We start from the raw sequence: 21,186 nt of genomic DNA on the forward strand, positions 1-21,186 counted from the left end.
ATCCGGATTGCGCTGTCCGGTCTTCTCGCAGCTCCGCGATGGTCCTGTAGTCCTCAGAAGGGGGCAACGGCAGAGGGGGCCGCGCCGCCGGGCCTCCTCGCAACGGGAGTGCCTGGAAAAAGTAAAAATAAAAAGTCGATCTTAAACAGATCTCAGCAGTGCCTCCAACTTGTCGGCGGGAAATTCTGCCGGGGTCGGCCGGGCCGTCCGCAGACCTCCAGGCAGGGAGGCCCCAACTCCTCCCGTATATCCCAGATGAGATAGAGTATGAGACACACGCAAGAAGCAAGGTGACTCTGCTGTTTATTAGACAAAAACGGCAGGGATGGGTCAAGGAGCGTACGCGTCCGTCCTGACACACACACAATCGTAGGGCTCGCAGGCCCTTTTTACCTTGATATGACGCGCTACTTGCGTCACATTGAAAAGTTAGTAAAAAACCTATCGCCACTCTTAATTGGTTACTCGAGTGGTAGGGTTAGTATAGCACACGTATAGAGAATAATATTAGTGGATGAAGGTTAGTCACGTGATATATCTGGGTTGTCCCTACAATTAGATACATGAGAATTGTTACATGGAGACCCCTGATGATTGGTTAAAGCTAATGGCGTCAGTGATAGGAGCCCCATGTTCTGATTGGTGCGCCCGCGAGCTTCCCAGCCTGGGACCATCGCTGTTCCCAGCTCTCGGTGTACCTGTCATTTGCAACAATGTTTCACTATGGGTACGTCCAGACAATGTGAGGATTTATTCATAGCTGGAGGGCTGGCTGCTCCCACTGTCGCAGATGTCCATTGAGCCTTCTTAGTTGTATCTGCTTATGTCTTGTAACGAGTGATCCAGACGCTTTCTTTCTCCTGGGCTTGGCATCATGTCAGGTTCGGCTTGGTCACGTGAGGAGAGACCGTGTTTGAGGCATAATTCTGCACAATTAATATTGTTTTTCCACTGTGTGTTTGGTTTAATTTGCAGGTGTGACTTTAACGTTGGTGCGCGGAGTGCGAGGTTGCAACATCGTGCCCTTGATGATTTGCTCTTGGAATGTGGGTTTGCAACATTGCGACCTTGGCTGGTTGCTTCGCCGGGCTCATTCTGCAGATCAGCAACCTGACTCTTGTTTTGTTAATGTCCACGGGAGCTCTTGCTGCGGCCTACTTAGGCCTAGTGTATAAGTGGGTCCGTCTGGTGCAAAGGTGTTTAGGTTACAGTACCATATAGTTTCATGACCAGTATCGTGTCTTCATTATATTTCTCATGGTGGCAACTGGTTTTAAGAGAAGCGTGAGCAAGCTTTGTAGATGAGTTCATGACGCGTCTTGCGTTTCTGCATTTTGAAAGCCTATGTAGAAAATAATAAAGATGCATGTCCGTGAGTATGCCTGTCGCCTACGTCATAGCACTGGGTATATTCTTCGTGTAGATTGGTGCGGGAGTGTCCAGTGTATATATTTGCACAGGTGTGCTTAACCGTTGGCTAGGTCGTCATGGCATCTCTAACGACGTGTAGATTTTAGTCTAGTTGGTCTGTGCCGCAGGTGTCGGCATGGCCAGGGCGGGCTGCTGGGCAGGCAGATGGACACATCCGTATGTTCCTGTACCAGGGTATCTGGTCGTCTGGTAAATGGACAAACTCTTCTCGTGGCGGGTGTCTGGGTCGTGACCCTTTAGGCCAAGCGCGAGAGGTGAAGGACGGGAGTCTGGTCTTCCATTCTCCCACTTCAGATGTCTTTCAACCCATTTCAACAATCTTAGAGGAAATGTAGGGCCGTTTCCTCTAACATGCTCATCACTTCCTGTTCTGGCATGGCCTGTGGTGCCAAGAGGAATCAGAGGGGAGTGGTGTGAGGATGGTCCTGAAGTGAAGTAACATCGTGTGCCAGAGTGTCAGGTCTTCTCAGAAAATATGAATTTCATATTTCACTTCAGTGACGTCAGAAGAAGGAGTTAGTACTATTTGGTTCGAGTACATTCAATAATGGGTTTCTCTCACTTTGCCTACATACATTTGAATATGAAAAGGACTCACAATGACATCTCCTGGCCAGACGTTCCAGTTGGCCTTGAGCGCTCAGGTGCCCACTGCAAACGTTGTAGTCTATAAGTGACAAACTAAACTGCTTACCTTGCTATTGTGAGGGAAGAAGGCCACTAGGATTGCACAATAAACCCTCAGCTTGCCTTATGAAGCGAGGGACATCAACTCGCCTGACTTCAGAGTGTATTGTATGGCTGCAGAGTTGCAACACTCGGTGCCCTAGCTCTATAATTCCATGCCAGGTTGGCATAGGGTTATGGTCTGGAAAGCAGTGGACCCCATGCTGCTATTATGTGTCCAGGTGGCAACCAAAGGAGTGTTAAGAGAGAATAATCCCAGTGTCGGTTTAGCCGTTACCACTGGTCAGTTATAGGATGATGGGCATTGGATGAGTTCTGAAAACGGGTGTGTGAATTGGGGTTCTGAGAGCTCCCTTAGATTTGCTTCTATCACCGCTTCAACGGGGCAGACCTGGCCAGATTTACCTTAGTGCCCACAAATGCACCCTGTTAATGTGTCCTTGGATAGTTCCAGATAAAGGGGGCATATACCTTGCATGAGGTCTTTTACCTAAAAACTCGAAATCAGTGCACAGGGTCAGAGGAAAATGTGAGACACGTCTGGGTGCTTCCTTAGAGGTTGAAAAGGATTCATGCGCCTGCTTACATTAAGAAGGTGTCACGTGGTGCCTGCTTCGGGTACATACAATGTAAAGTTCTGCACTGGATTGTTTGACCCCTAGTCTACTGCTTGAGGTGAACTGAATCTGCCCGTGGTCTGGGGCGGTTGGGAAAGTACTTTCATGTGATGGAGGTGTGATGTTCTAGTTACATTTTGGGCTGAGAGGCCAAGCTTCTTGAAAGATACACTGAATGTGTGCTGGTTGCGGAACTTACTTTGTATACTGAGACTCGGTTCTCTGAATAAGAAGAGCAAAGACACTTTGACATTTACCTCACTAGGAATCGTTCTGCTTATCAGCAAGCAGAGCAAGGCTGCTCATGCTCCTGAAGGCTGGATCCAGGACCGGTTAAGTGGTCGAGTCAGTGCAGAAAGGCGTTGAAACAGCTTGGTGTACTCGCTGAGGTGGGCGGTGTTGCGCGCTCAATTTGGCATACCTTTCTGGGCTCCATTAGCTTCTTCTGATTTAATGCCTCCCTGAACATGCACTTTATTATGAGTGGGGCGTAACTTTAGCAGCATCTATTGTCAGATGAACTGGATGAGAGGGGAAGCGAGATGCCTGATTATGCAGCTGTGACATACGCTGCTTGCTGTGGGATGGAACACGCCGTGACTTCCACATGCCTGATGATGGATTTGTGTGCAGGCAACGATGAGCTGGATTAAAGCTCGACTTACTGTTATTTATTGGCGGCTATTTCATTCCAAACTGGGATAGGGGTAATTCATATTAGATTTTTAATTGTTTTGGGTTATGGCTCTTGCCTTGAAAATTTATTTACCAATGGCTAAATTATTCCATGAATATTGTGAAAGTAAATAAACACATTTTTTTAAAGTGTTGATCTTCACTCTCTTGAAGAATTCTGAAATATCTCTTTTGGGTGAAATTGGAATAATGTCAATCGCCAGGTCTCCCTCGCCTTGTTGTGCCTCCATCATAACGTGGTGCAGGGTGGGCTCCATCTAAAGAAGTTTGAAGACCAAAATACAGATATATGAGTGGACAATATATAAACTGCGTTATTGGTCTGACAGGTGCCTATCCCTTGACATGCTTGTTACAAATCAACTTCTGGGCACCAGTGATGCATGGATGAATATTGGTTTCTAAACCATCAATCACCCCATGCCTCTAGTACCCAAGCAGGGATCCAAACAGATTGGAAACACAAGTAAATTATAAAGCTCCTTGTTCAATTTTGGTAACGTGGACAGAACAGCAAGGCTTATCTTTGCAGTGTCGTGGATCGTTAGTTGCAACACGACAAAAATATAATTATTACCCAATGATAAAAGGGACTGTCCAGTCAAGGTTGTATAAAAATATCTATTTTATTATTATTACAACAGACAGTTCTAGCACACTACAAAATACAACCCACCCTGTAAAGGAACACAGAGGACAGTTTCCCGAAGGAAAGGGATGTACTCTGGATACTGACGGGAGGGTAGTTCATAAAGCAATCAGTCTTAACTGTTCAAGGTTATTTGGTTTCAGCACCAAGGGAGCAAGGGGTCATAAATGTCACTAGGGGCCTTCAGAGAAGGACCAGGGGGACAGAACCACAATGTACCTGGTGCTTGAGATGATCTTGATGCTCGACAGCGTCAAGTCCATTCCAGGATGCTTTGCAGCTCCTGCGACAGAGTTCAAGACGGGAGACAGCCGTGGGTATCAAGTGACAGGCAATTTGTCAAGGAGGCTGGATGGACAGCTGCAGGCAGGCCAACACAGCGGCTCGGGGTCAAGAATCGTCCATGTGCTGGTTGGCGGATCTGGAATGCTGGTCCAGGTATCTCGGATGGCTTTAGTGACTGCACTGTGACAACAGTCAGTGATGCAGCCGGTCACGATTTCGAGCGCTCGACTGTCTCGAAAATGTCCTTAATAGATGGATACTGGTTGGTGCTTGTTGTGGCACTCCTCCTTGCTTCTTCGCAGGGCTTATGTCGTCCTTTAAGGCGGACGGACCAAAGCTGGGGAGGCTGTTTGCAGGAAACAGCCTCGTCCTTTGTTCAGAGACTCTCTGGCACTTCCCACCTAGGAAGCTTTCTGGCAGAACCTATCAGGGCACGCTGTGTGCTGTCTGGGTACCGCTTCTGGAGATGCTGGACAGGTCCTCTGAGTCCGTTATCTCCCTCTGTTCCCTGGGAGATGTTTAGGGGAGCGATCTCGCTCACCTCTTGGAAATCCTGGCCTTCCTTCAGTGGCGGAAGCTGTAACACACACTGTACCTTCAGCCAGGGTCCCTTTCAAAGTTGATGGATGATCTGCCAAAAGAGAGGCTCAACCCTCTTTTAAAGCCAAATGGGCCCCAGTGATTGGTGCAGGCTAAGCCTACCTTAATGAACCAATCCTGGGTCCCCACCAACAATCTTCTGTTATGCGTGAAGTCATAACCAGAGTGATTTGCAACAGGAAAGTTAAGGGATGACAACATGTACTACTAAGTCCCACACATCTTCCTGTCTATTGTGGATCAAAGCGGTTCTCTGGTTAATTGAGCTCTCTGTGACTCCTGATCAAAACGTAGGTTTTCCTTGAAGTTTGTGTTGAGAACAGACTTTCTGTCTCCTTCAAATTTATATTTCTTCCCTCTGAAAGGAGTCACTCGGCAGGGGTTGCCTACCATAAACAGTTGTCCCAGACATGACATTCACTGCCCTTCATACAGAGGGATGGGAGCTACCTTGAAGCTGACACATTGCATATCAAAAAGGTGTTAGAGGTGCCTGCTTTTTGTTAGTTCTGTGAACAGGCCTCTTTGCAGGCATGCTTTCAATAACTCTCATCAGTATGCGCTGCCACCACACTGAACTTACCAATAGGCAGGGTGGATCCATGGAGCCTTTGATATTTTAATTAGGCTGGCCATGGCCGGCGAAAGGTGTTGCCTTCCCCCTTCTTGTAATGCTTTGATGTACCTGTGGCTGTCACATTCCAGCTGAACATGATAGGAGGACTGGGCTGGTAGTCTGTGTCCTCCAGAGTACACTTGACTATGTGGTTGTTTAGCGGCGAGCATTCGCAAATGTGTGCGGATTATCCCCACACATTTTCTGAGGTTGATTTCCCATCATTACATTTCTTAAAAAATTTCTAAAAAGCCCAGGCAAGCGCCCAATCCACTTGCGGATGGTCACATTTCTCATTATGCTCTACACCTGAAATAGGAGTGTACCCTGATATTCTCTTTCCCCTTTACATATTTTTATGCCACTCTATGAATCTGAGTGGTGTGGGCTTCTGCAAGGATTATAGGTCCTGCAGAAGCCCTGTGTAGTCAAACTCAGTGTTATTAGACATGTACAGTTCTGTAGAGCAAACTAGTGTGACTAAGGTTACTGCTATTTTTCTATTATTTATTTATTTGTTTTTTTGTGTTTAGCACTGGCCCTACCCAGAGGATCTCGGAGCACCTTACACAGTTCAAATATTGAAAAGGGGGCAATTGATGAAAAAAGTTACAAAAGGTTTTCAGGAAATTATAGGAAGAATAGGATAGACGAGTGATAGCAGTGGAAGAGGGCATCTTAGTTGTGTGTGGGGTAACAGGCATGTTTTGAGGTTCCTTCAGAAAGTGGTGATGGAGGGTGCAGTTTGCATGTGAAGAGGTAGAGTGTTCCATGCCGGGGTGCCCAGAGGATAAATGCTTGTTTTTGTGTTCATGTGAGTTGGCAGAGTAGAATGTGTAAAAGGTGTTAGCTGGTTTGTCTGATGTTTGTGGGGGTGATGGGTTTAAGCTTATCATGAAGATAAAATGGAGTTTTGAGGTGATGGCTTTGAATACAATGCAGAGTCTTTTGAAGTCAATTCTCCAGGGTACGGGATCCAGTAGAGCTGGGCAAGAGCGGGGTCATGTGTGAATGTGTGGCTATGTGGAGGATGAGTCTGGCTGCTGTGTATTGTATGGCTTGCAGGGGGGGGGTCAAGGGTGTTGTTGGCGAGTCCAGTGAGGGGAGCATTGCCATAGTCTATCCAGCTTAGGGGGTCATCACGAGTTGGGCAGAGTGGTAAAATGTGGAGGTAATGCTATTACCGCTGCATTTACTGCTCCACCCAATCTCGTGTTCCAGGCGATTCATCTCCAGCTCTGAGCTGGAGGAGAATGCGCCGGCTTTAAGGCCATTTCCGACGCTATTACCGCTGGCAGTGGTAGCACCCCCCAAACTCCCAAACCCATTGCCCAATGGGAATGGAGACTTAAGATACAACCGCCCACCACCCCCCTGTGCCCCCACCCCACAACTCGGGATCCGGAGCAAATTGACTGGACTGAGTTGAGGTAACACTGATTATGCTGGGCGGTATCCCGGCGCAATCAGTGCTGGGATACTGCCCAGCTCATGATGGAGCCTTTAGAGTGCTTTTCTGTGTCCTAACTGAGGGTTCCCTGAGATCGATTCTGGCCAAGCCCCCTCTCTGCGCTCTTGTATCCGTGAATACTTTGTTTCTTATTTTATTTATTTATTGTGTTATGGTTTCCATTAAACAAGAATGTGTGAGTGGGAACAGTGTGATAAAGTATGACAGAACACTATAATTTCACAAAAGACTAGTAATAACTTTGTGGGGTGCAAACCCTCCAAAATCACCTCCGCACGTGACGCTCAAACTGAACTAAGAACCAAAGACCTAGGCCACAGGGCCTGTGCTGAGGGCTCCACACCCTTTACCCACTTAAAGTGGTGAACAGTTGCCGTTAGTATTCTATATTAGTAAAGCAAAATGTGTCTTCAGAAATTGTATTCGTCAAACGTGAATGGGAAAAAAAGGTGATTCTTTTAATACACTTATATTGTGACAGACGGCAAAGAACAAGCCAATATGCATTTCGGATCAAAATGGTCCATCGTCACGGCGCAGACTAATTGCAATTCACGGGTGAACAAGTTGATGCGATTGCTGCAAACTTCATATCAGAACTTCATATCAGTAACAGGTGTGTGCTGAATTATTAAATTCAGCACGGCCACTGTGGGAAGGAAACGCGTACTGCAAGCACGCCTAGGTACTTGGTTCTTGGTTTCCATTAAACCCTACATAATTCATAATATCCCAAAATGTGTCAACCATAAAAATTAATATTCGGGAAATTCAATTGGAGACATATAATAACACAAACACTTATAAATATACATAATTTAATTTCTAGTCGTATTACTAATGAGAGGAAACATTCATAAACATCCCACATACAACTCTATTCAGTATCCCTTTGCCCTGTCCTGTGGGCTGTAAATTGCACCCAATCCCACAGCGGGCCTTCCCTGTTGGCTCGAGGAACTGTGATTCTTCTGGTTGTGGTACTGCAGCAGTTAATGAAGTCATGAATGAAGCATGCCTGAGAACTCCCCAAAAGGAGTCGGGGTGCTCTATGAGGTCCCGAGTAGGACATGAATGGATGTATTCGAATCCCGGCAGGGCCAAACTCAGGCTTTCATCCTTCCGAGGTCGATAAATGAGCACCACACACCGTGGGTACTAATAAGCAGTGCTCAGATGCCTGAGGGTTCGTAGCGCTATATAAATGCTAAATTATTATTATTATTTTTAATGTTTTAACCGAAGCACGAACCTCGCTGCGATGCATCAGAGTGCTGACTGTCTACATTAGGAGGATGCATCAGAGTGCTGACTGTCTACATTATGAGGTTTTAACTATGCATTTCTGGTACCTGTGAGATGCAGAGGTGTAGACAGGGATGGCCTGAGAGGATCCAAGGGTAAGGGGAAAAAACAGGTGAGGGGAAAAAAGCGTTTCTGTTTATGTGTATTTGTGGATTGTATGCATGTATACATGTATGCATGCATGTGAAGGTGTGTCTAAGTGTATGTATGTTTGTATGTGAGGGGATATCTCAGTGCATGCGTATGAATACATGCCGTGTGAATGGTGTACATGGGTACGAGTACGCATGTGAATGAGCGCACTCTGAATGTTCTGGGTGACAGAAGCTGTGTTGAGGTGTGTGTGTTTGCGCGTGCCTGGTTCGGACTAGGGTATACAATTGTCTCAGGCACCAAGGAAAAAGTGGCCCAGAGTTGCAAATGGCAATTCATTCCTATTGTGACACTGTTTGAATAGTACCCAAGGGGGAGATTTTTGATAAAATGTGATGCAAATTGTGCATTTTTAAGAATATTCATCCAGCAACACTGGTCAAAACTACTAGCCGCAGAGTCAAGTAACTCAACAAACTGGCCCACATTGGCCAAAAAAGTGGGCCACTTTGACTCAAAAAGACTGGCCCACACTAGGAATTTGCATTTTTGGTTCGGGCATTTCCCCAAAGGCCAGTCCGCGCATTGGAGCATGAACATTTTTTGCCAGGAGCATGGCATGTTTTACTGGCATTTCTGGGCAAAGAGAGGCCAACTTGAGTGTTATTATGTGAAGGAGGGGCTGCAATAGGTTAAAGGTACTGCAATGGGGCTGGCAGAGTCCGACTGTCACATTGAATTCTTTACTCGCATTAAGGATAAAGCCAGCTTTGTGAGTGTTCTTACATGGAGAGGGGATGTTTTGTGTTTCTGCTTTTAAAGTCAATGGGTCTCATTACACGGTATGCAGTAAGGGTTTACCGGTACCGGTAAGGGCACCGGTACCAGTAAACCCTTACCGCCTTACTACGAGGTCCCTTTGCCGGACCCAACCTCAATGGCTGGTTTTACCAGCCGTTAAGGAACGGGCCCGCAAAGGGACCTTGGTGCTAATTACGGTACCGCAATTTGCGGTACCGTAAATAGCTCCTTCCCGATTCCCATTGAGCCCTATGGGGGCAAAAATGGGAATGGGGAAGTGCCTTGGTGAATGGGGAATTACCGGCCCCACTCACCTTGGAGTAGGGCGGTAATTCCGCCATCCACCAAGGCGGACACGGTAAAATACTGGCGGCAACCATGGCGCTAATAGCACCATGGTTACCGCATACCGCGTAATGAGGCCCAATGTCAACATGGCATTGTGTTTCTGGTTTTAAGCTCAAAGTCAACATACATGTTCTTACATAGGTGGGCCAGCAGGGGGGAAGTTTTTGTGCAGCCCGTAAAGCAATGTTTTCTTACTGTTGTGCGTCATTTTCTACTGACATTAGGGGGAAAATATAACATGATGAGTGTTCTTATAAGAGGGATTTGTGTAATGATAATGGTTTGTTATGTTTTATAGTGCTTTCACCAAAGCACTGTAGAGAACATATTTATATAAAATGATCACCCAACCGAAGTTGGAACTCATTTATTGACCCCAGAAGACTAAAAGGCTGAGGGAGCCTTGCTGGGATTTGAACCTTTGACCTGCAGATCACACACTGGCCCTCATTACAAGTCAGGCGTTAAGGGTTTAACGGCGCCGTCGGGCCGTTAACCCTTAACGCCTGATTCACATTTTAACGCCTGCTTTTTGCAGGCGTTAAAGTCCAAGGCGCTAAGCGACCTTGGTGCTAATTACGGCACCGTAATTTACGGTGCCGTAATTAGCGCCTTCCCCATCCCCATTATGCCCTATGGGGCAAAAATGGGAATGGGGAAGGGCAAATGGTGAATGGGGAATTACCGCCCCACTCACCTTGGAATGGGGCGGTAATTCCGCCATCCACCATGGCGGAATCCGGCATGGACCATGGTGCTAATAGCACCATGGTCCACCGCCTGACTTGTAATGAGGGCCACAGACTGCAACAGTAAGGGCTCAACCCGCTGAGCTACTGCACCAGCTAACCAGCAAAGGCTTTAGTTTCTTACTGTAGCATTGTTTTTGTTTAACTGGCATTAGGGCAAAGCCAACAAGAGCATGTTCTTACATGGGCATACAGCACATATTGGCCCTCATTAGGACTCCAACGCTAAACCATGGTGCTATTAGCACCATGGTCCATGCCGGAGTCCGCCATGGAGAAAGGGGGAATTACCACCCCATTCCAAGGTTGGCGGACGGTAATTCCCCCTTTCTCCATAGCCCTTCCCCATTCCCATTTGCCCATTTGCCCAGAGCCACATAAGGCTCAATGGGAATGGGGAAGGCGGCAATTGCGGTACCGCAAATTGTGGTACCGTAATTGCCATCAAGGTCCCTTTGCGGGTCCCTACTTTGACGGCTGGTCCAGACCAGCCGTTAAAGTAAAGTCGGGAGCCGCAAAGGGACCTCGTAGTAAGGCGTTAAGGGGTTAACGGTGCTGCAGCCTTTTACGGCGCCGTTAACCCCTTAACGCCGGGATCGTAATGACCCCCATTGTCAGAGCCAGCATGAGCATGTTTTGTTATAGTATCGTTACTGGCATCGTAGGTAGGCAAAGCAAAAATGAGTATTTTCTGATGTGGGAATACTGGCATATATATGAGCACCAGAATGGACGTGTTTGGGCACAATCAGTATGAAAATGTTTTTTACACTTGTGGGGTACTGGCATTCAGTGGGCAAAGGCATTATGAAAACGTGTTTGAAAATGCTCCTTTGCCTTGTTGATGACTTGGCATTTAATGGACTTTTTATGCCTTACCCTACAAAACCGATTGTAAACTGTGTGGCTTTTTACCTAATGTATTACAGAAAGTGTACTGTACAATTCACCATTTCAACCCCTTATTTAAACTTATTTTATCTCTGGGAGAGACCCCCTCTGAACCCACCTGGTTTGGTTTGCTCTCGCTCGCTATGCTTGGTAGCTCCTAGAGATTCAGTTGGGGGCAGAACAACCCCAGTTCCCTCTTGGAGCCCCCTTTAGGGTGAACCCTAATATGTGAGCTCAAGGCCCCACTTGTTACACAATGCTTGATACACCTCTGGTGAGTTGGGGGTAAAAGATGCATCTAATGGGCCAAAGGAAGGCACAATATCTATTCATCCTCCTCGGCTCGGTGGGGAGGGGGGTCGTTGGGGGGATCAACAGCGAAATAGGTTTAATGACCCCACTCACTACCATCTTTCACTACTGACATACAGCCCCCCAAAATGTTGTGGCTGGCTACGCCCTTCATAGCACAGCCTGACTGTTGGAGTTGTTCCTGTTACAGCACTCCCATGCCAGCTGGGCGAGGGGTCTGCTCTTTCAGGCTGAGGGGATCACACAGTTCAAGCTAGATCCGCTTACGCTGGGTGAGGAGGTCGAGCTCAATGCTCCCAAAGAAATCACCATCCAGGGGTGCAGGGAAGATTGTCCCTCCAATGCATCAATCCATACCTTCTCTCCTGCCAGCGGGCACAGCAATGGCATTAACCCACCGGATTTCCCATTCCTATGAAACATTTTTATCTGGAGAAATGGCTGTGTGTGATAACATGAAGGGGTTGGGAGGGCTGGGGGTGTGTGAGAAATGGCTGTGTGTGATAACATGAAGGGGTTGTGGGGGCTGGGGTGTGTGAGAAATGGCTGTGTGTGATAACATGAAGGGGTTGGGAGGGCTGGGGGGGGGTGAGAAATGGCTGTGTGTGATAACATGAAGGGGTTGGGAGGGCTGGGGGGTGTGAGAAATGGCTGTGTGTGATAACATGAAGGGGTTGTGGGGGCTGGGGGGTGTGAGAAATGGCTGTGTGTGATAACATGAAGGGGTTGGGAGGGCTGGGGGGTGTGAGAAATGGCTGTGTGTGATAACATGAAGGGGTTGGGAGGGCTGGGGGGTGTGAGAAATGGCTGTGTGTGATAACATGAAGGGGTTGGGAGGGCTGGGGGGTGTGAGAAATGGCTGTGTGTGATAACATGAAGGGGTTGGGAGGGCTGGGGGGGGTGAGAAATGGCTGTGTGTGATAGCATGAAGGGGTTGTGGGGGCTGGGGGTGTGAGAAATGGCTGTGTGTGATAACATGAAGGGGTTGGGAGGGCTGGGGGGGTGAGAAATGGCTGTGTGTGATAGCATGTAGGGGTTGGGAGGGCTGGGGGGTGAGAAATGGCTGTGTGTGATAGCATGTAGGGGTTGGGAGGGCTGGGGGGGTGTGAGAAATGGCTGTGTGTGATAACATGAAGGGGTTGGGAGGGCTGGGGGGTGTGAGAAATGGCTGTGTGTGATAACATGAAGGGGTTGGGAGGGCTGGGGGGGTGTGAGAAATGGCTGTGTGTGATAACATGAAGGGGTTGGGAGGGCTGGGGGGTGTGAGAAATGGCTGTGTGTGATAACATGAAGGGGTTGTGGGGGCTGGGGGGTGTGAGAAATGGCTGTGTGTGATAACATGAAGGGGTTGGGAGGGCTGGGGGGGGTGAGAAATGGCTGTGTGTGATAACATGAAGGGTTGGGAGGGCTGGGGGGGTGAGAAATGGCTGTGTGTGATAGCATGAAGGGGTTGTGGGGGCTGGGGGGTGTGAGAAATGGCTGTGTGTGATAACATGAAGGGGTTGGGAGGGCTGGGGGGGTGAGAAATGGCTGTGTGCGATAGCATGTAGGGGTTGGGAGGGCTGGGGGGGTGAGAAATGGCTGTGGGTGATAGCATGTAGGGGTTGGGAGGGCTGGGGGGGTGTGAGAAATGGCTGTGTGTGATAGCATCTAGGGGTTGGGAGGGCTGGGGGGTGGGAGTCACACCAGATAAGCTGAAGTCAGACAAATTGAAACGAGTGTGTAAAGATGTATCTTTTCTGCTTTTTGCAGGCGGGGGCCTTTTCGGAAGCCCAAAGCAGACCTGACATTTGTGAATGAAGAGGAATGGCGCTGCCCGGGCGACGCTGCGTGGCGCATCATTTGTTCCAGCTATCACCCTGTTCAGAACAGCCTGTGACGCACCTCAAGGTAAGGAGCGAGCGAGGGCCGACATTATGCGCACAGCGATGTGCTGAGTCTCTGGGATGATTCGACGAGCAGTTGGACGCCGACGCTCTCTGAAAGTCACCGTCACATTTATCAACCCACAACAGAGCCAACCAAACAAAATAACATGAGGCTGGAGGGGCCGAGCCGGCAGAAAATGCACGACGCCTCAAAGCTTAATATGACCGGACAGCTGCATTACTTTCCTCCTGTTCGAAGGGCCTAGACGCCACTGTTCACCTCAATCTTCTGCGGCCGCTTCTGACAGGAATAATGCGATCTTAAAATAGGCGGGAAAGCCGGTCCAGTAAATAGAGCCCACCTTCATCTCTGCTTCGAGGGGTCATCAACTAATGAGTAACAGTGTTTTGGCTGATAAGGCTGCCGCAAGCTGATTTCGTCTGAATCAAACACCCCCATGACTTTGGGTAAACTGAGAGGGAGCAAAATGGGGCATGAGGGAGCCAGTGGCCATGGCGCATGGGCAGTGCCCGCCACGGCGCGCTTCCAGTCTTCACGTCTGTTTTCTTGTCTGTTAAATGTGTTTGAGGCAAGAGGTTTGAGAATCCAGAGTCATTATGGCGGGCAGGAGCTTTGGTCGCCAAAGGTCGCTGGAACCACCCTCCAGACACTCTTCAAAGGATGAGAGCACTGTGCTCCGAAATTTTCAGTTTTCTGAAGCCCACCTGTGGTTCCACAAAGACCAAAGTCCACAGACCCAAGGTTTGCCCTAAACCCTATTTCAGGTTGGAGATGGCATTTGGGTAGAACACTCTGACCTCTTTTGGCATCGAACATGAATATCAGTGTCTTCTCCCCCATGATGTGTGGGGTTAAAGGTCTGAATCAGAGCTGCAAGCATGTGAAAGACCAAGCAGCTTTGTGGCCCCGACCCAATATCACCTTCCCCAGTGAGGAATCGTTTGTGTTACCCACCTTCTCTACAGCAGCCAAAGTTCGGGTGGCCATCACCTGCATACTCTTTGTGTCATCAACTTGTTTCAACCTTGCGACTCTTTGGACCATCACCCACAAGCACAGGAAAAAGTCCCACATTCGAATCCTGATCATCAACTTGGCCATGGCGGACTTGCTGGTTACGTTCATCGTCATGCCCTTGGATGCCATCTGGAATGTCACTGTACAGTGGTATGCGGGCGACCTGGCCTGCAGGCTGCTCATGTTTCTCAAGCTTGTGGCCATGTATGCGTCTGCCTTTGTGACAGTGGTCATCAGCCTGGACCGCCAGTCTGCCGTCTTGAACCCGCTCGCCATTGGGGAGGCTAAAAAGAAAAACAAAACGATGCTCTGCGTGGCCTGGATCCTGAGCATTCTCCTAGCTATTCCACAGGTAAGCACATTGCATGCCTCTCTGTATCTCAGCCGCTATGATAGCTCTACCTGTTGACACATATAAGCCATTCCCCATTCCCATTTCAATGAGAAGAGGGAAGGCGCTAATAATGGTACCGCAAATTGCAGTACCATTATTAGCTCTGAAGCCCCTTAACGGGCCCCGTCCATAACGCCTGGTAAAACCAGGCATTAAGGAAGGGACCCGCTAAGGGACCTCGGAATAGGGCGCAAAGGGATTACCGGCACCAATGTCCTTAACGCTGCCCGGTATCCCTTTGCACCCAACTCGGAATGAGGGCCATAGTGTGTGATGTACGTGAAAATGTAATCCGAAAATGTAATCCGTCAACTAATGTTGATGCATATCAGGACATGGAAGACAAACACATGTCAAGCTCCAGCAAAAGAACACCACTCGTTTAACCCCATATTTACTGCTATGACTCGAGAGGATCCAGTGTGGTCTTTCACCGCCAGGTTTCGTAGGCCCCTTTTAAAATCCTAAATGGTAAAGTTTTACCAGACTGAAGGGTAACTTTTTCTATGCCCTCCACTGACATCAATAGTGGTAGACTAGTCAGACCTTGGGGGTCATTACGAGTATGGCGGTAGGGGGTTAACGGCACCGGTAAGGATGCCGGTGCCATTAACCCCCTACCGCCACATTCCGAGGTCCCTTAGCAGGTCCCACCAGGGACAGCTGGTTCAACCAGCCGCCCTTAGCGGGACCCGTTAAGGGACCATGGATCTAATAACGGGCCTGCTATTAGCTCCTTCCCCATTCCCATTGAGCCCTATGGGGGCGCAAATGGGAATGGGGAATGGAATTCGGAATGGGGACTTATGTTCCGGTAAATCCCCATTCCGACTACCCGGACCCTGACCCGAGTTTGGAGGCAGCCATGGTGCTAATAGCACCATGGCTGCCTCCAAACTCGGAATGACCCTCCTTATATACCTAAAATCGTTATTCCTACCTAGTGTCACATGTAAATAAATATGCTTATTAAAAAGTCAAACAGGATTTTCATGACATAAGAAAGCAGGCCATTTTCTTTTGAAAAAAACACTGCGTTTGGGAGCTTCATGTCTGCCTAGAACAGGTTTTCTACACTGGACATCGACACTGGAAATCTTTCGGCCGGGGAATCATTAGACACGTGACTCTGCCTGAGCGATTCCTAGGCACGATAAAGGCTGTGAATTTGCCTGAGAGGCGGCCGACAATCTGGGGTGTGACACAGGTGCAAGGGCATGTTTCTACATCTTTTAAGGTTGCCCCAAGCCACTGTCTGCCAAGGGACCAGATGTCGGTTTCATGAATGGTTATTGGTGTGGTCCATTGTGCAAGTCCTGCGGTGGAAGATGCACCAAGAAGAAAACCATTCCAAGATCCAAGGGAGCATGGTCGTTGTATGCAAGACCATTCATTGCCCGCTCAGCTTTGATGAGGACCCGCTGTAGCGCCCCAACAAGATGAGGACCCGCTGTAGCGCCCCAACAAGATGAGGACCCGCTGTAGCACCCCAACAAGATGAGGACCCGCTGTAGCGCCCCAACAAGATGAGGACCCGCTGTAGCACCCCAACAAGATGAGGACCCGCTGTAGCGCCCCAACAAGATGAGGACCCGCTGTAGCACCCCAACAAGATGAGGACCCGCTGTAGCGCCCCAACAAGATGAGGACCCGTTGTAGCGCCCCAACAAGATGAGGACCCGCTGTAGCGCCCCAACAAGATGAGGACCCGCTGTAGCACCCCAACAAGATGAGTACCCGCTGTAGCGCCCCAACAAGATGAGGACCCGCTGTAGCACCCCAACAAGATGAGGACCCGCTGTAGCACCCCAACAAGATGAGGACTCATTGAAGCACTCCAACATGCCTCTTTTTTAAGGCAAGGAGGTTTGCGCTTTACAGCACTGCCCTTTTTGGCTGCAGAGATGAATCCAATAGATATTCTGTACATACTACTGAACCTTCCTGGTTAACTTTAGATACACGAAATAACCAAAACCTGGCAGAGAGAGGGATGTAGGAAGTGCAGTTAAAAAATCCTTGTAATGTAAAAATTATGGAGCATTCAGGGTTGACCATTTGCTGACAGGACACATTTTAGTTAACCTTGAACAGAATTAAATAGAAAACCAGAGTGAGGGTAATTCCAGCAATCGCCCGCTGTGTAGTACTGGAGCAAAACTTTCCTGGTTAGTTATTTGCACATTTACTAACAAAAACTCGGATCATATACCGGCTCAATGCGCTTTTCGCAGTTTTATACTAACCCCAAAATATACATTCAATATCCATGACTGGCATTGTATGCGTATTTAATTTCATTGCTGGATTAAATTTATCATAAACATGTTACTCTGAATTCACACGGAGCGTCATTCAGAATTTAACAGAATGACCACATTGATCGGTCCAGGGGATTCACTGGCAGATTACCATGAGCGGCAGGGAGGAGTTAACCCATTTGGTGGATTTCCTGGTGGATTAAGTTTGGCGGCAGATGGGAGGTAATCCCCATTTCTGGAGTCCCTTGGACTCAATTGGGAATTTGGTGGAATTTCTGGTGGTGTATGATCAGCAGCAGGGAGGAGTTAATCCCCATTTCTGGACTCCATAGGGTTCCATTTTGTGATTTGACAGATTTATTGTGGGTTGTAATATCACTGGCAGTACATTTGCCACCTTTTTAGGCAAATTCTCCATTTCAATAGCCAAAAAGTGGCAAATTTTGGTGCTGCTATAAAAATGCCAATAATTACCACCAAATTACCACACAAAAAAGTCATGGTACTAGTGTTACCACCAAAAATGTACTGCACTGCCACAATCGAAAACAAATCAATGGGTCACTCTCATGACAAGACCAAGCAAACCAACAAACAACCTTTGTCAGTAGTTCATGGAAACAGTGTGTGGACTGGTGATTGTTGCATATGAGGGGTGTCAGCACCCCCATTTTCTCCAGTCTTTTAGTGGGCCAGGGATGTAAACTGGGGAAATCCTGGCCTTTTTACATCCCACTGTTTCCTCGCTTGGAGCTCGTGCTGCCATTAGCGTGCTCATGTTAATGAACTCAGTGGCCCTGGTCCTATGAAGCCCATTAGAAGGCTTTCAAGTGCATTCCGAGCCCAGCTTGAACGCCGGCTTCGGGTGCCCCCCTCTCCCTCCCACGGCCCACTCCAGGAAGCTCCCTGTCCACCGCTAGCTGCACGATGTAAAAACAATATCGATCCTGGGCTGAGATCACTGCTGAGAGGCAAAGCAGGCCCCCCCCTACTATTCTGTTACCGAGCCGCAGAGCAGGTTCACTAGCGCGCCATTTAACACCAGATGCCGTCCATTTTAGGGCCGTTTGCCAACTCAGCCATTCCCAGGAGCAGCATGCGCCACTCAAAATGCCACCAGGTGTTTGCTCCTCATCTCTTTCTCTTTTGTATGTCTGGCTAACGTGTCTGGGGTTTTTGAACACCTGCTTCATGCCCACAAGGCTGTTTCAAACCCTACTTAGATGTTGTGAAGGGGCGCCGAGTATGTGGGTGCTCCAGGGCGCGGGCCCAGGTCTGCCACCCGCCAGCCCCCACGTTACAATAGGAAGTGTTTTTTTTGTTGATGCCGGACCACCCAGCACCAGCCGGGAAAACCAAAATTCTACGTCCCTGATGTTGTACACTTCTTTGGGCCTCATCACGGGTTGGACGGAGCAGTAAAAATGCAGCAGTAACGCTATTACCACTGCATTACTGCTCCGCCCTATACCGAGTTTGGCCAGAAAGTTGCAAATTTTCTTTCAGCTTTGAGCTGGAGGTAAATCTTGCCACTTTCAGCCCATTTGCGCCGCTATTAACGCTGGCAGTAATAGCGCCCAACATGCCCCATAGACTCCAATGGACTCTTAAAAAATGGGGACTTACAGCCCTACCACAACTCGGGAACCAGCACTAATACCGCCGAACCGAGTTGTGGTAACACTATTGGGGTTGGGCGGTATTCCGGCAGAATTACCACCAGGATACCGCCCAACTTGTGATGAGGCCCAATTATCTTTATATAATAAGTGGAATTAAAAGTGTGCATTTAAAATTCTTCCTGGTATTGTCCCCCAGCTCTGTCCCGAACATGCAATGACAGAAATTAATGAGAAGAATAGAAACGATGGGCATAGAAGTCAGAACAGGTGAGGTCGGGTGGAGGGCTGACTGATGCTGCCACACATGACATGAGGTTCGTCAGCCTTGAACCACAGTTTGTATTTAATTGTATTTATTTGAAGGAGTGGGGTGTCAGTTTCAATCAGAAATTACTTACAATAACACATTTACAGATGGCAAAAGCATTCCCATGAAGGGTGCATGTACAATAGCACAACGATAAAAGCAAGTGGTGAGCCGGTTTATGAGGGTGCAAAAAAGTGGGATATATAAAAGGGACTAGATAAAACAAACAGAAACATATAAAGAGGTAACATTAACTTAAGGGAGCAAGTGTTTCAAATTAAAGAGGATAACTATTTAAAAACTCAAAATTACTTTATGAAGTCTCACTGGAGATGGAGGCAGGTAGGGAGAATAGGGGAGAGAGCAATGGGAGCTCCCTCTTCAGCAATTAAGTCAAGTTTCAGCTGTTATTATTATAATTGGTTATTTATAATGCGCTTAATACCCAGAAGTTTCTAAGCTCAGACCCGGGGATCATACCTGTGTTGCTCCGCATCGTCTTGCTTCCAAGGCGAGCGCATTGCCCCTGAGCTACCCTCCTGAGATATAGTCATAGCCCACCCCTCATTGGGATTCGTCCGGGGTAGGTCATGACATCAGCACATGGTGACACATTTATATACAAGCATGATTCATTACGAGTCACAACTGGCCTGAAACCTCTTAACTATAAATGTAATTGCACATGGTTCGCATCAATACTTCAGATAACATGAGGAAAACAGAAAAAATGTTCTCTTTGAACTGGTGATAACTATCTCAACCACTCCAACTTTACTGGCATCCAGGAACAGTCTGATCTAAATAACTACCATTTCAACAAGCATGGCCCCTGGCCACATCCTGAGTAAATAATCGAATCACAAGGAGTAGCAATCACTTTGACCCCGAGCATCGCTTCACCCCACGTTTATTGATGCTCAAAAACAAATAACCGAAACTCTTTGTCAAGCTCCCATGCACTTAAGAGATTACGGCCCTCATTAGGACTCCGGCGCTAAACCATGGTGCCACTAGCACCATGGTCCATGCCGGAGTCCGCCATGGAGAAAGGGGGAATTACCACCCCATTCTAAGGTTGGCGGGGCGGTAATTCCCCCTTTCTCCATGGCCCTTCCCCATTCCCATATTTGCCCCATAGGGCTCAATGGGAACGGGGAAGGCGGCAATTATGGTACCGCAAATTGCGGTACCGTAATTGCCATCAAGGTCCCTTTACGGGTCCCTACTTTAACGGCTGGTCCAGACCAGCCGTTAAGGTCGGGAGCAGCAAAGGGACCACGTAGTAAGGCGTTAAGGGGTTAATGGCACCACAGCCTTTTACGGCGCCGTTAACCCCTTAACGCCTGGGTCGTAATGAGGTCATACATCTGCTTTTTGCGATGCTACCAGGTCATAAACACCATGGCCAGTTTCTTTAGCTGAACTGACCATCGGTTAAGGTCATAGGGCCTCATTACACAGTAAAATACCAGCACCACCTTGGAGGAAAGGGGAATTACCGCCCTATTCCAAGGTTGGCGGGGCGGTAATTCCCCCTTCCCCCATTGCCCTTCCCCATTCCCATTTTTGCCCCATAGGGCATAATGGGAATGGGGAAGATGCTAATTACGGTACCGCAAATTGCGGTACCGTAATTAGCACTCTGGTCCCTTTGCGGGTTGGTTTTTAACGCCTGCTAAAAAGCAGGTGTTAAAGTACCAACCCGCAAAGGGACCTCGTAGTAAGGCAGTAAGGGTTAACGGTCACCGGTAACATTACCGGTGACCGTTAACCCTTACCGCCTTCCGTGTAATGAGGCCCATAGTTAATTGTTTACCCATCCTCTGGTCTCTGAAACAGTGCAAAATCAGTTTCTCAAAGTCAAACCCTGACTGCTGTGTTTTAATCCATTTATTTTTTTAAAAAAAGCCCACTACATGTAGGTTTATAAATACCCTGTGTATGTATATCAGTGTGCATGCATTTTAATAACTGTCATGTTTTCTTCAGAGTGGGTTCTCTTTGACCAGTTCCCTTCCTTGCATGTGCATTTTGAACACTCATTGTTGCCCAGTTTCTAAGCACGTCATCATACATGATATCTGGAACGTGTTTTATATTTCATTTGGTGGTTTTGGCATTTGTCTTTCTATGCTCGTGCA

At 48.1% G+C, this 21,186-nt stretch overlaps 1 protein-coding gene across 2 annotated transcripts in view; it reads left to right on the forward strand.

Moving 5' to 3' along the window:
- Positions 1-21,186, forward strand: part of LOC138581359 (gonadotropin-releasing hormone II receptor-like) — a 703,230-nt gene that overhangs the window by 518,157 nt on the left and 163,887 nt on the right. For both annotated transcript variants that reach the window (XM_069652638.1, XM_069652644.1), the window contains exon 2: positions 13,304-14,810. In XM_069652638.1, the coding sequence (XP_069508739.1) occupies positions 14,256-14,810 (555 nt within the window). In that variant the 5' untranslated portion in view covers positions 13,304-14,255. The remainder of the gene's footprint in view (positions 1-13,303; positions 14,811-21,186) is intronic.

The sequence above is a fragment of the Ambystoma mexicanum genome, chromosome 1p (genome assembly GCF_040938575.1).
Source record: "Ambystoma mexicanum isolate Mex_15411 chromosome 1p, UKY_AmexF1_1, whole genome shotgun sequence".
Classification (NCBI taxonomy): domain Eukaryota; kingdom Metazoa; phylum Chordata; class Amphibia; order Caudata; family Ambystomatidae; genus Ambystoma; species Ambystoma mexicanum.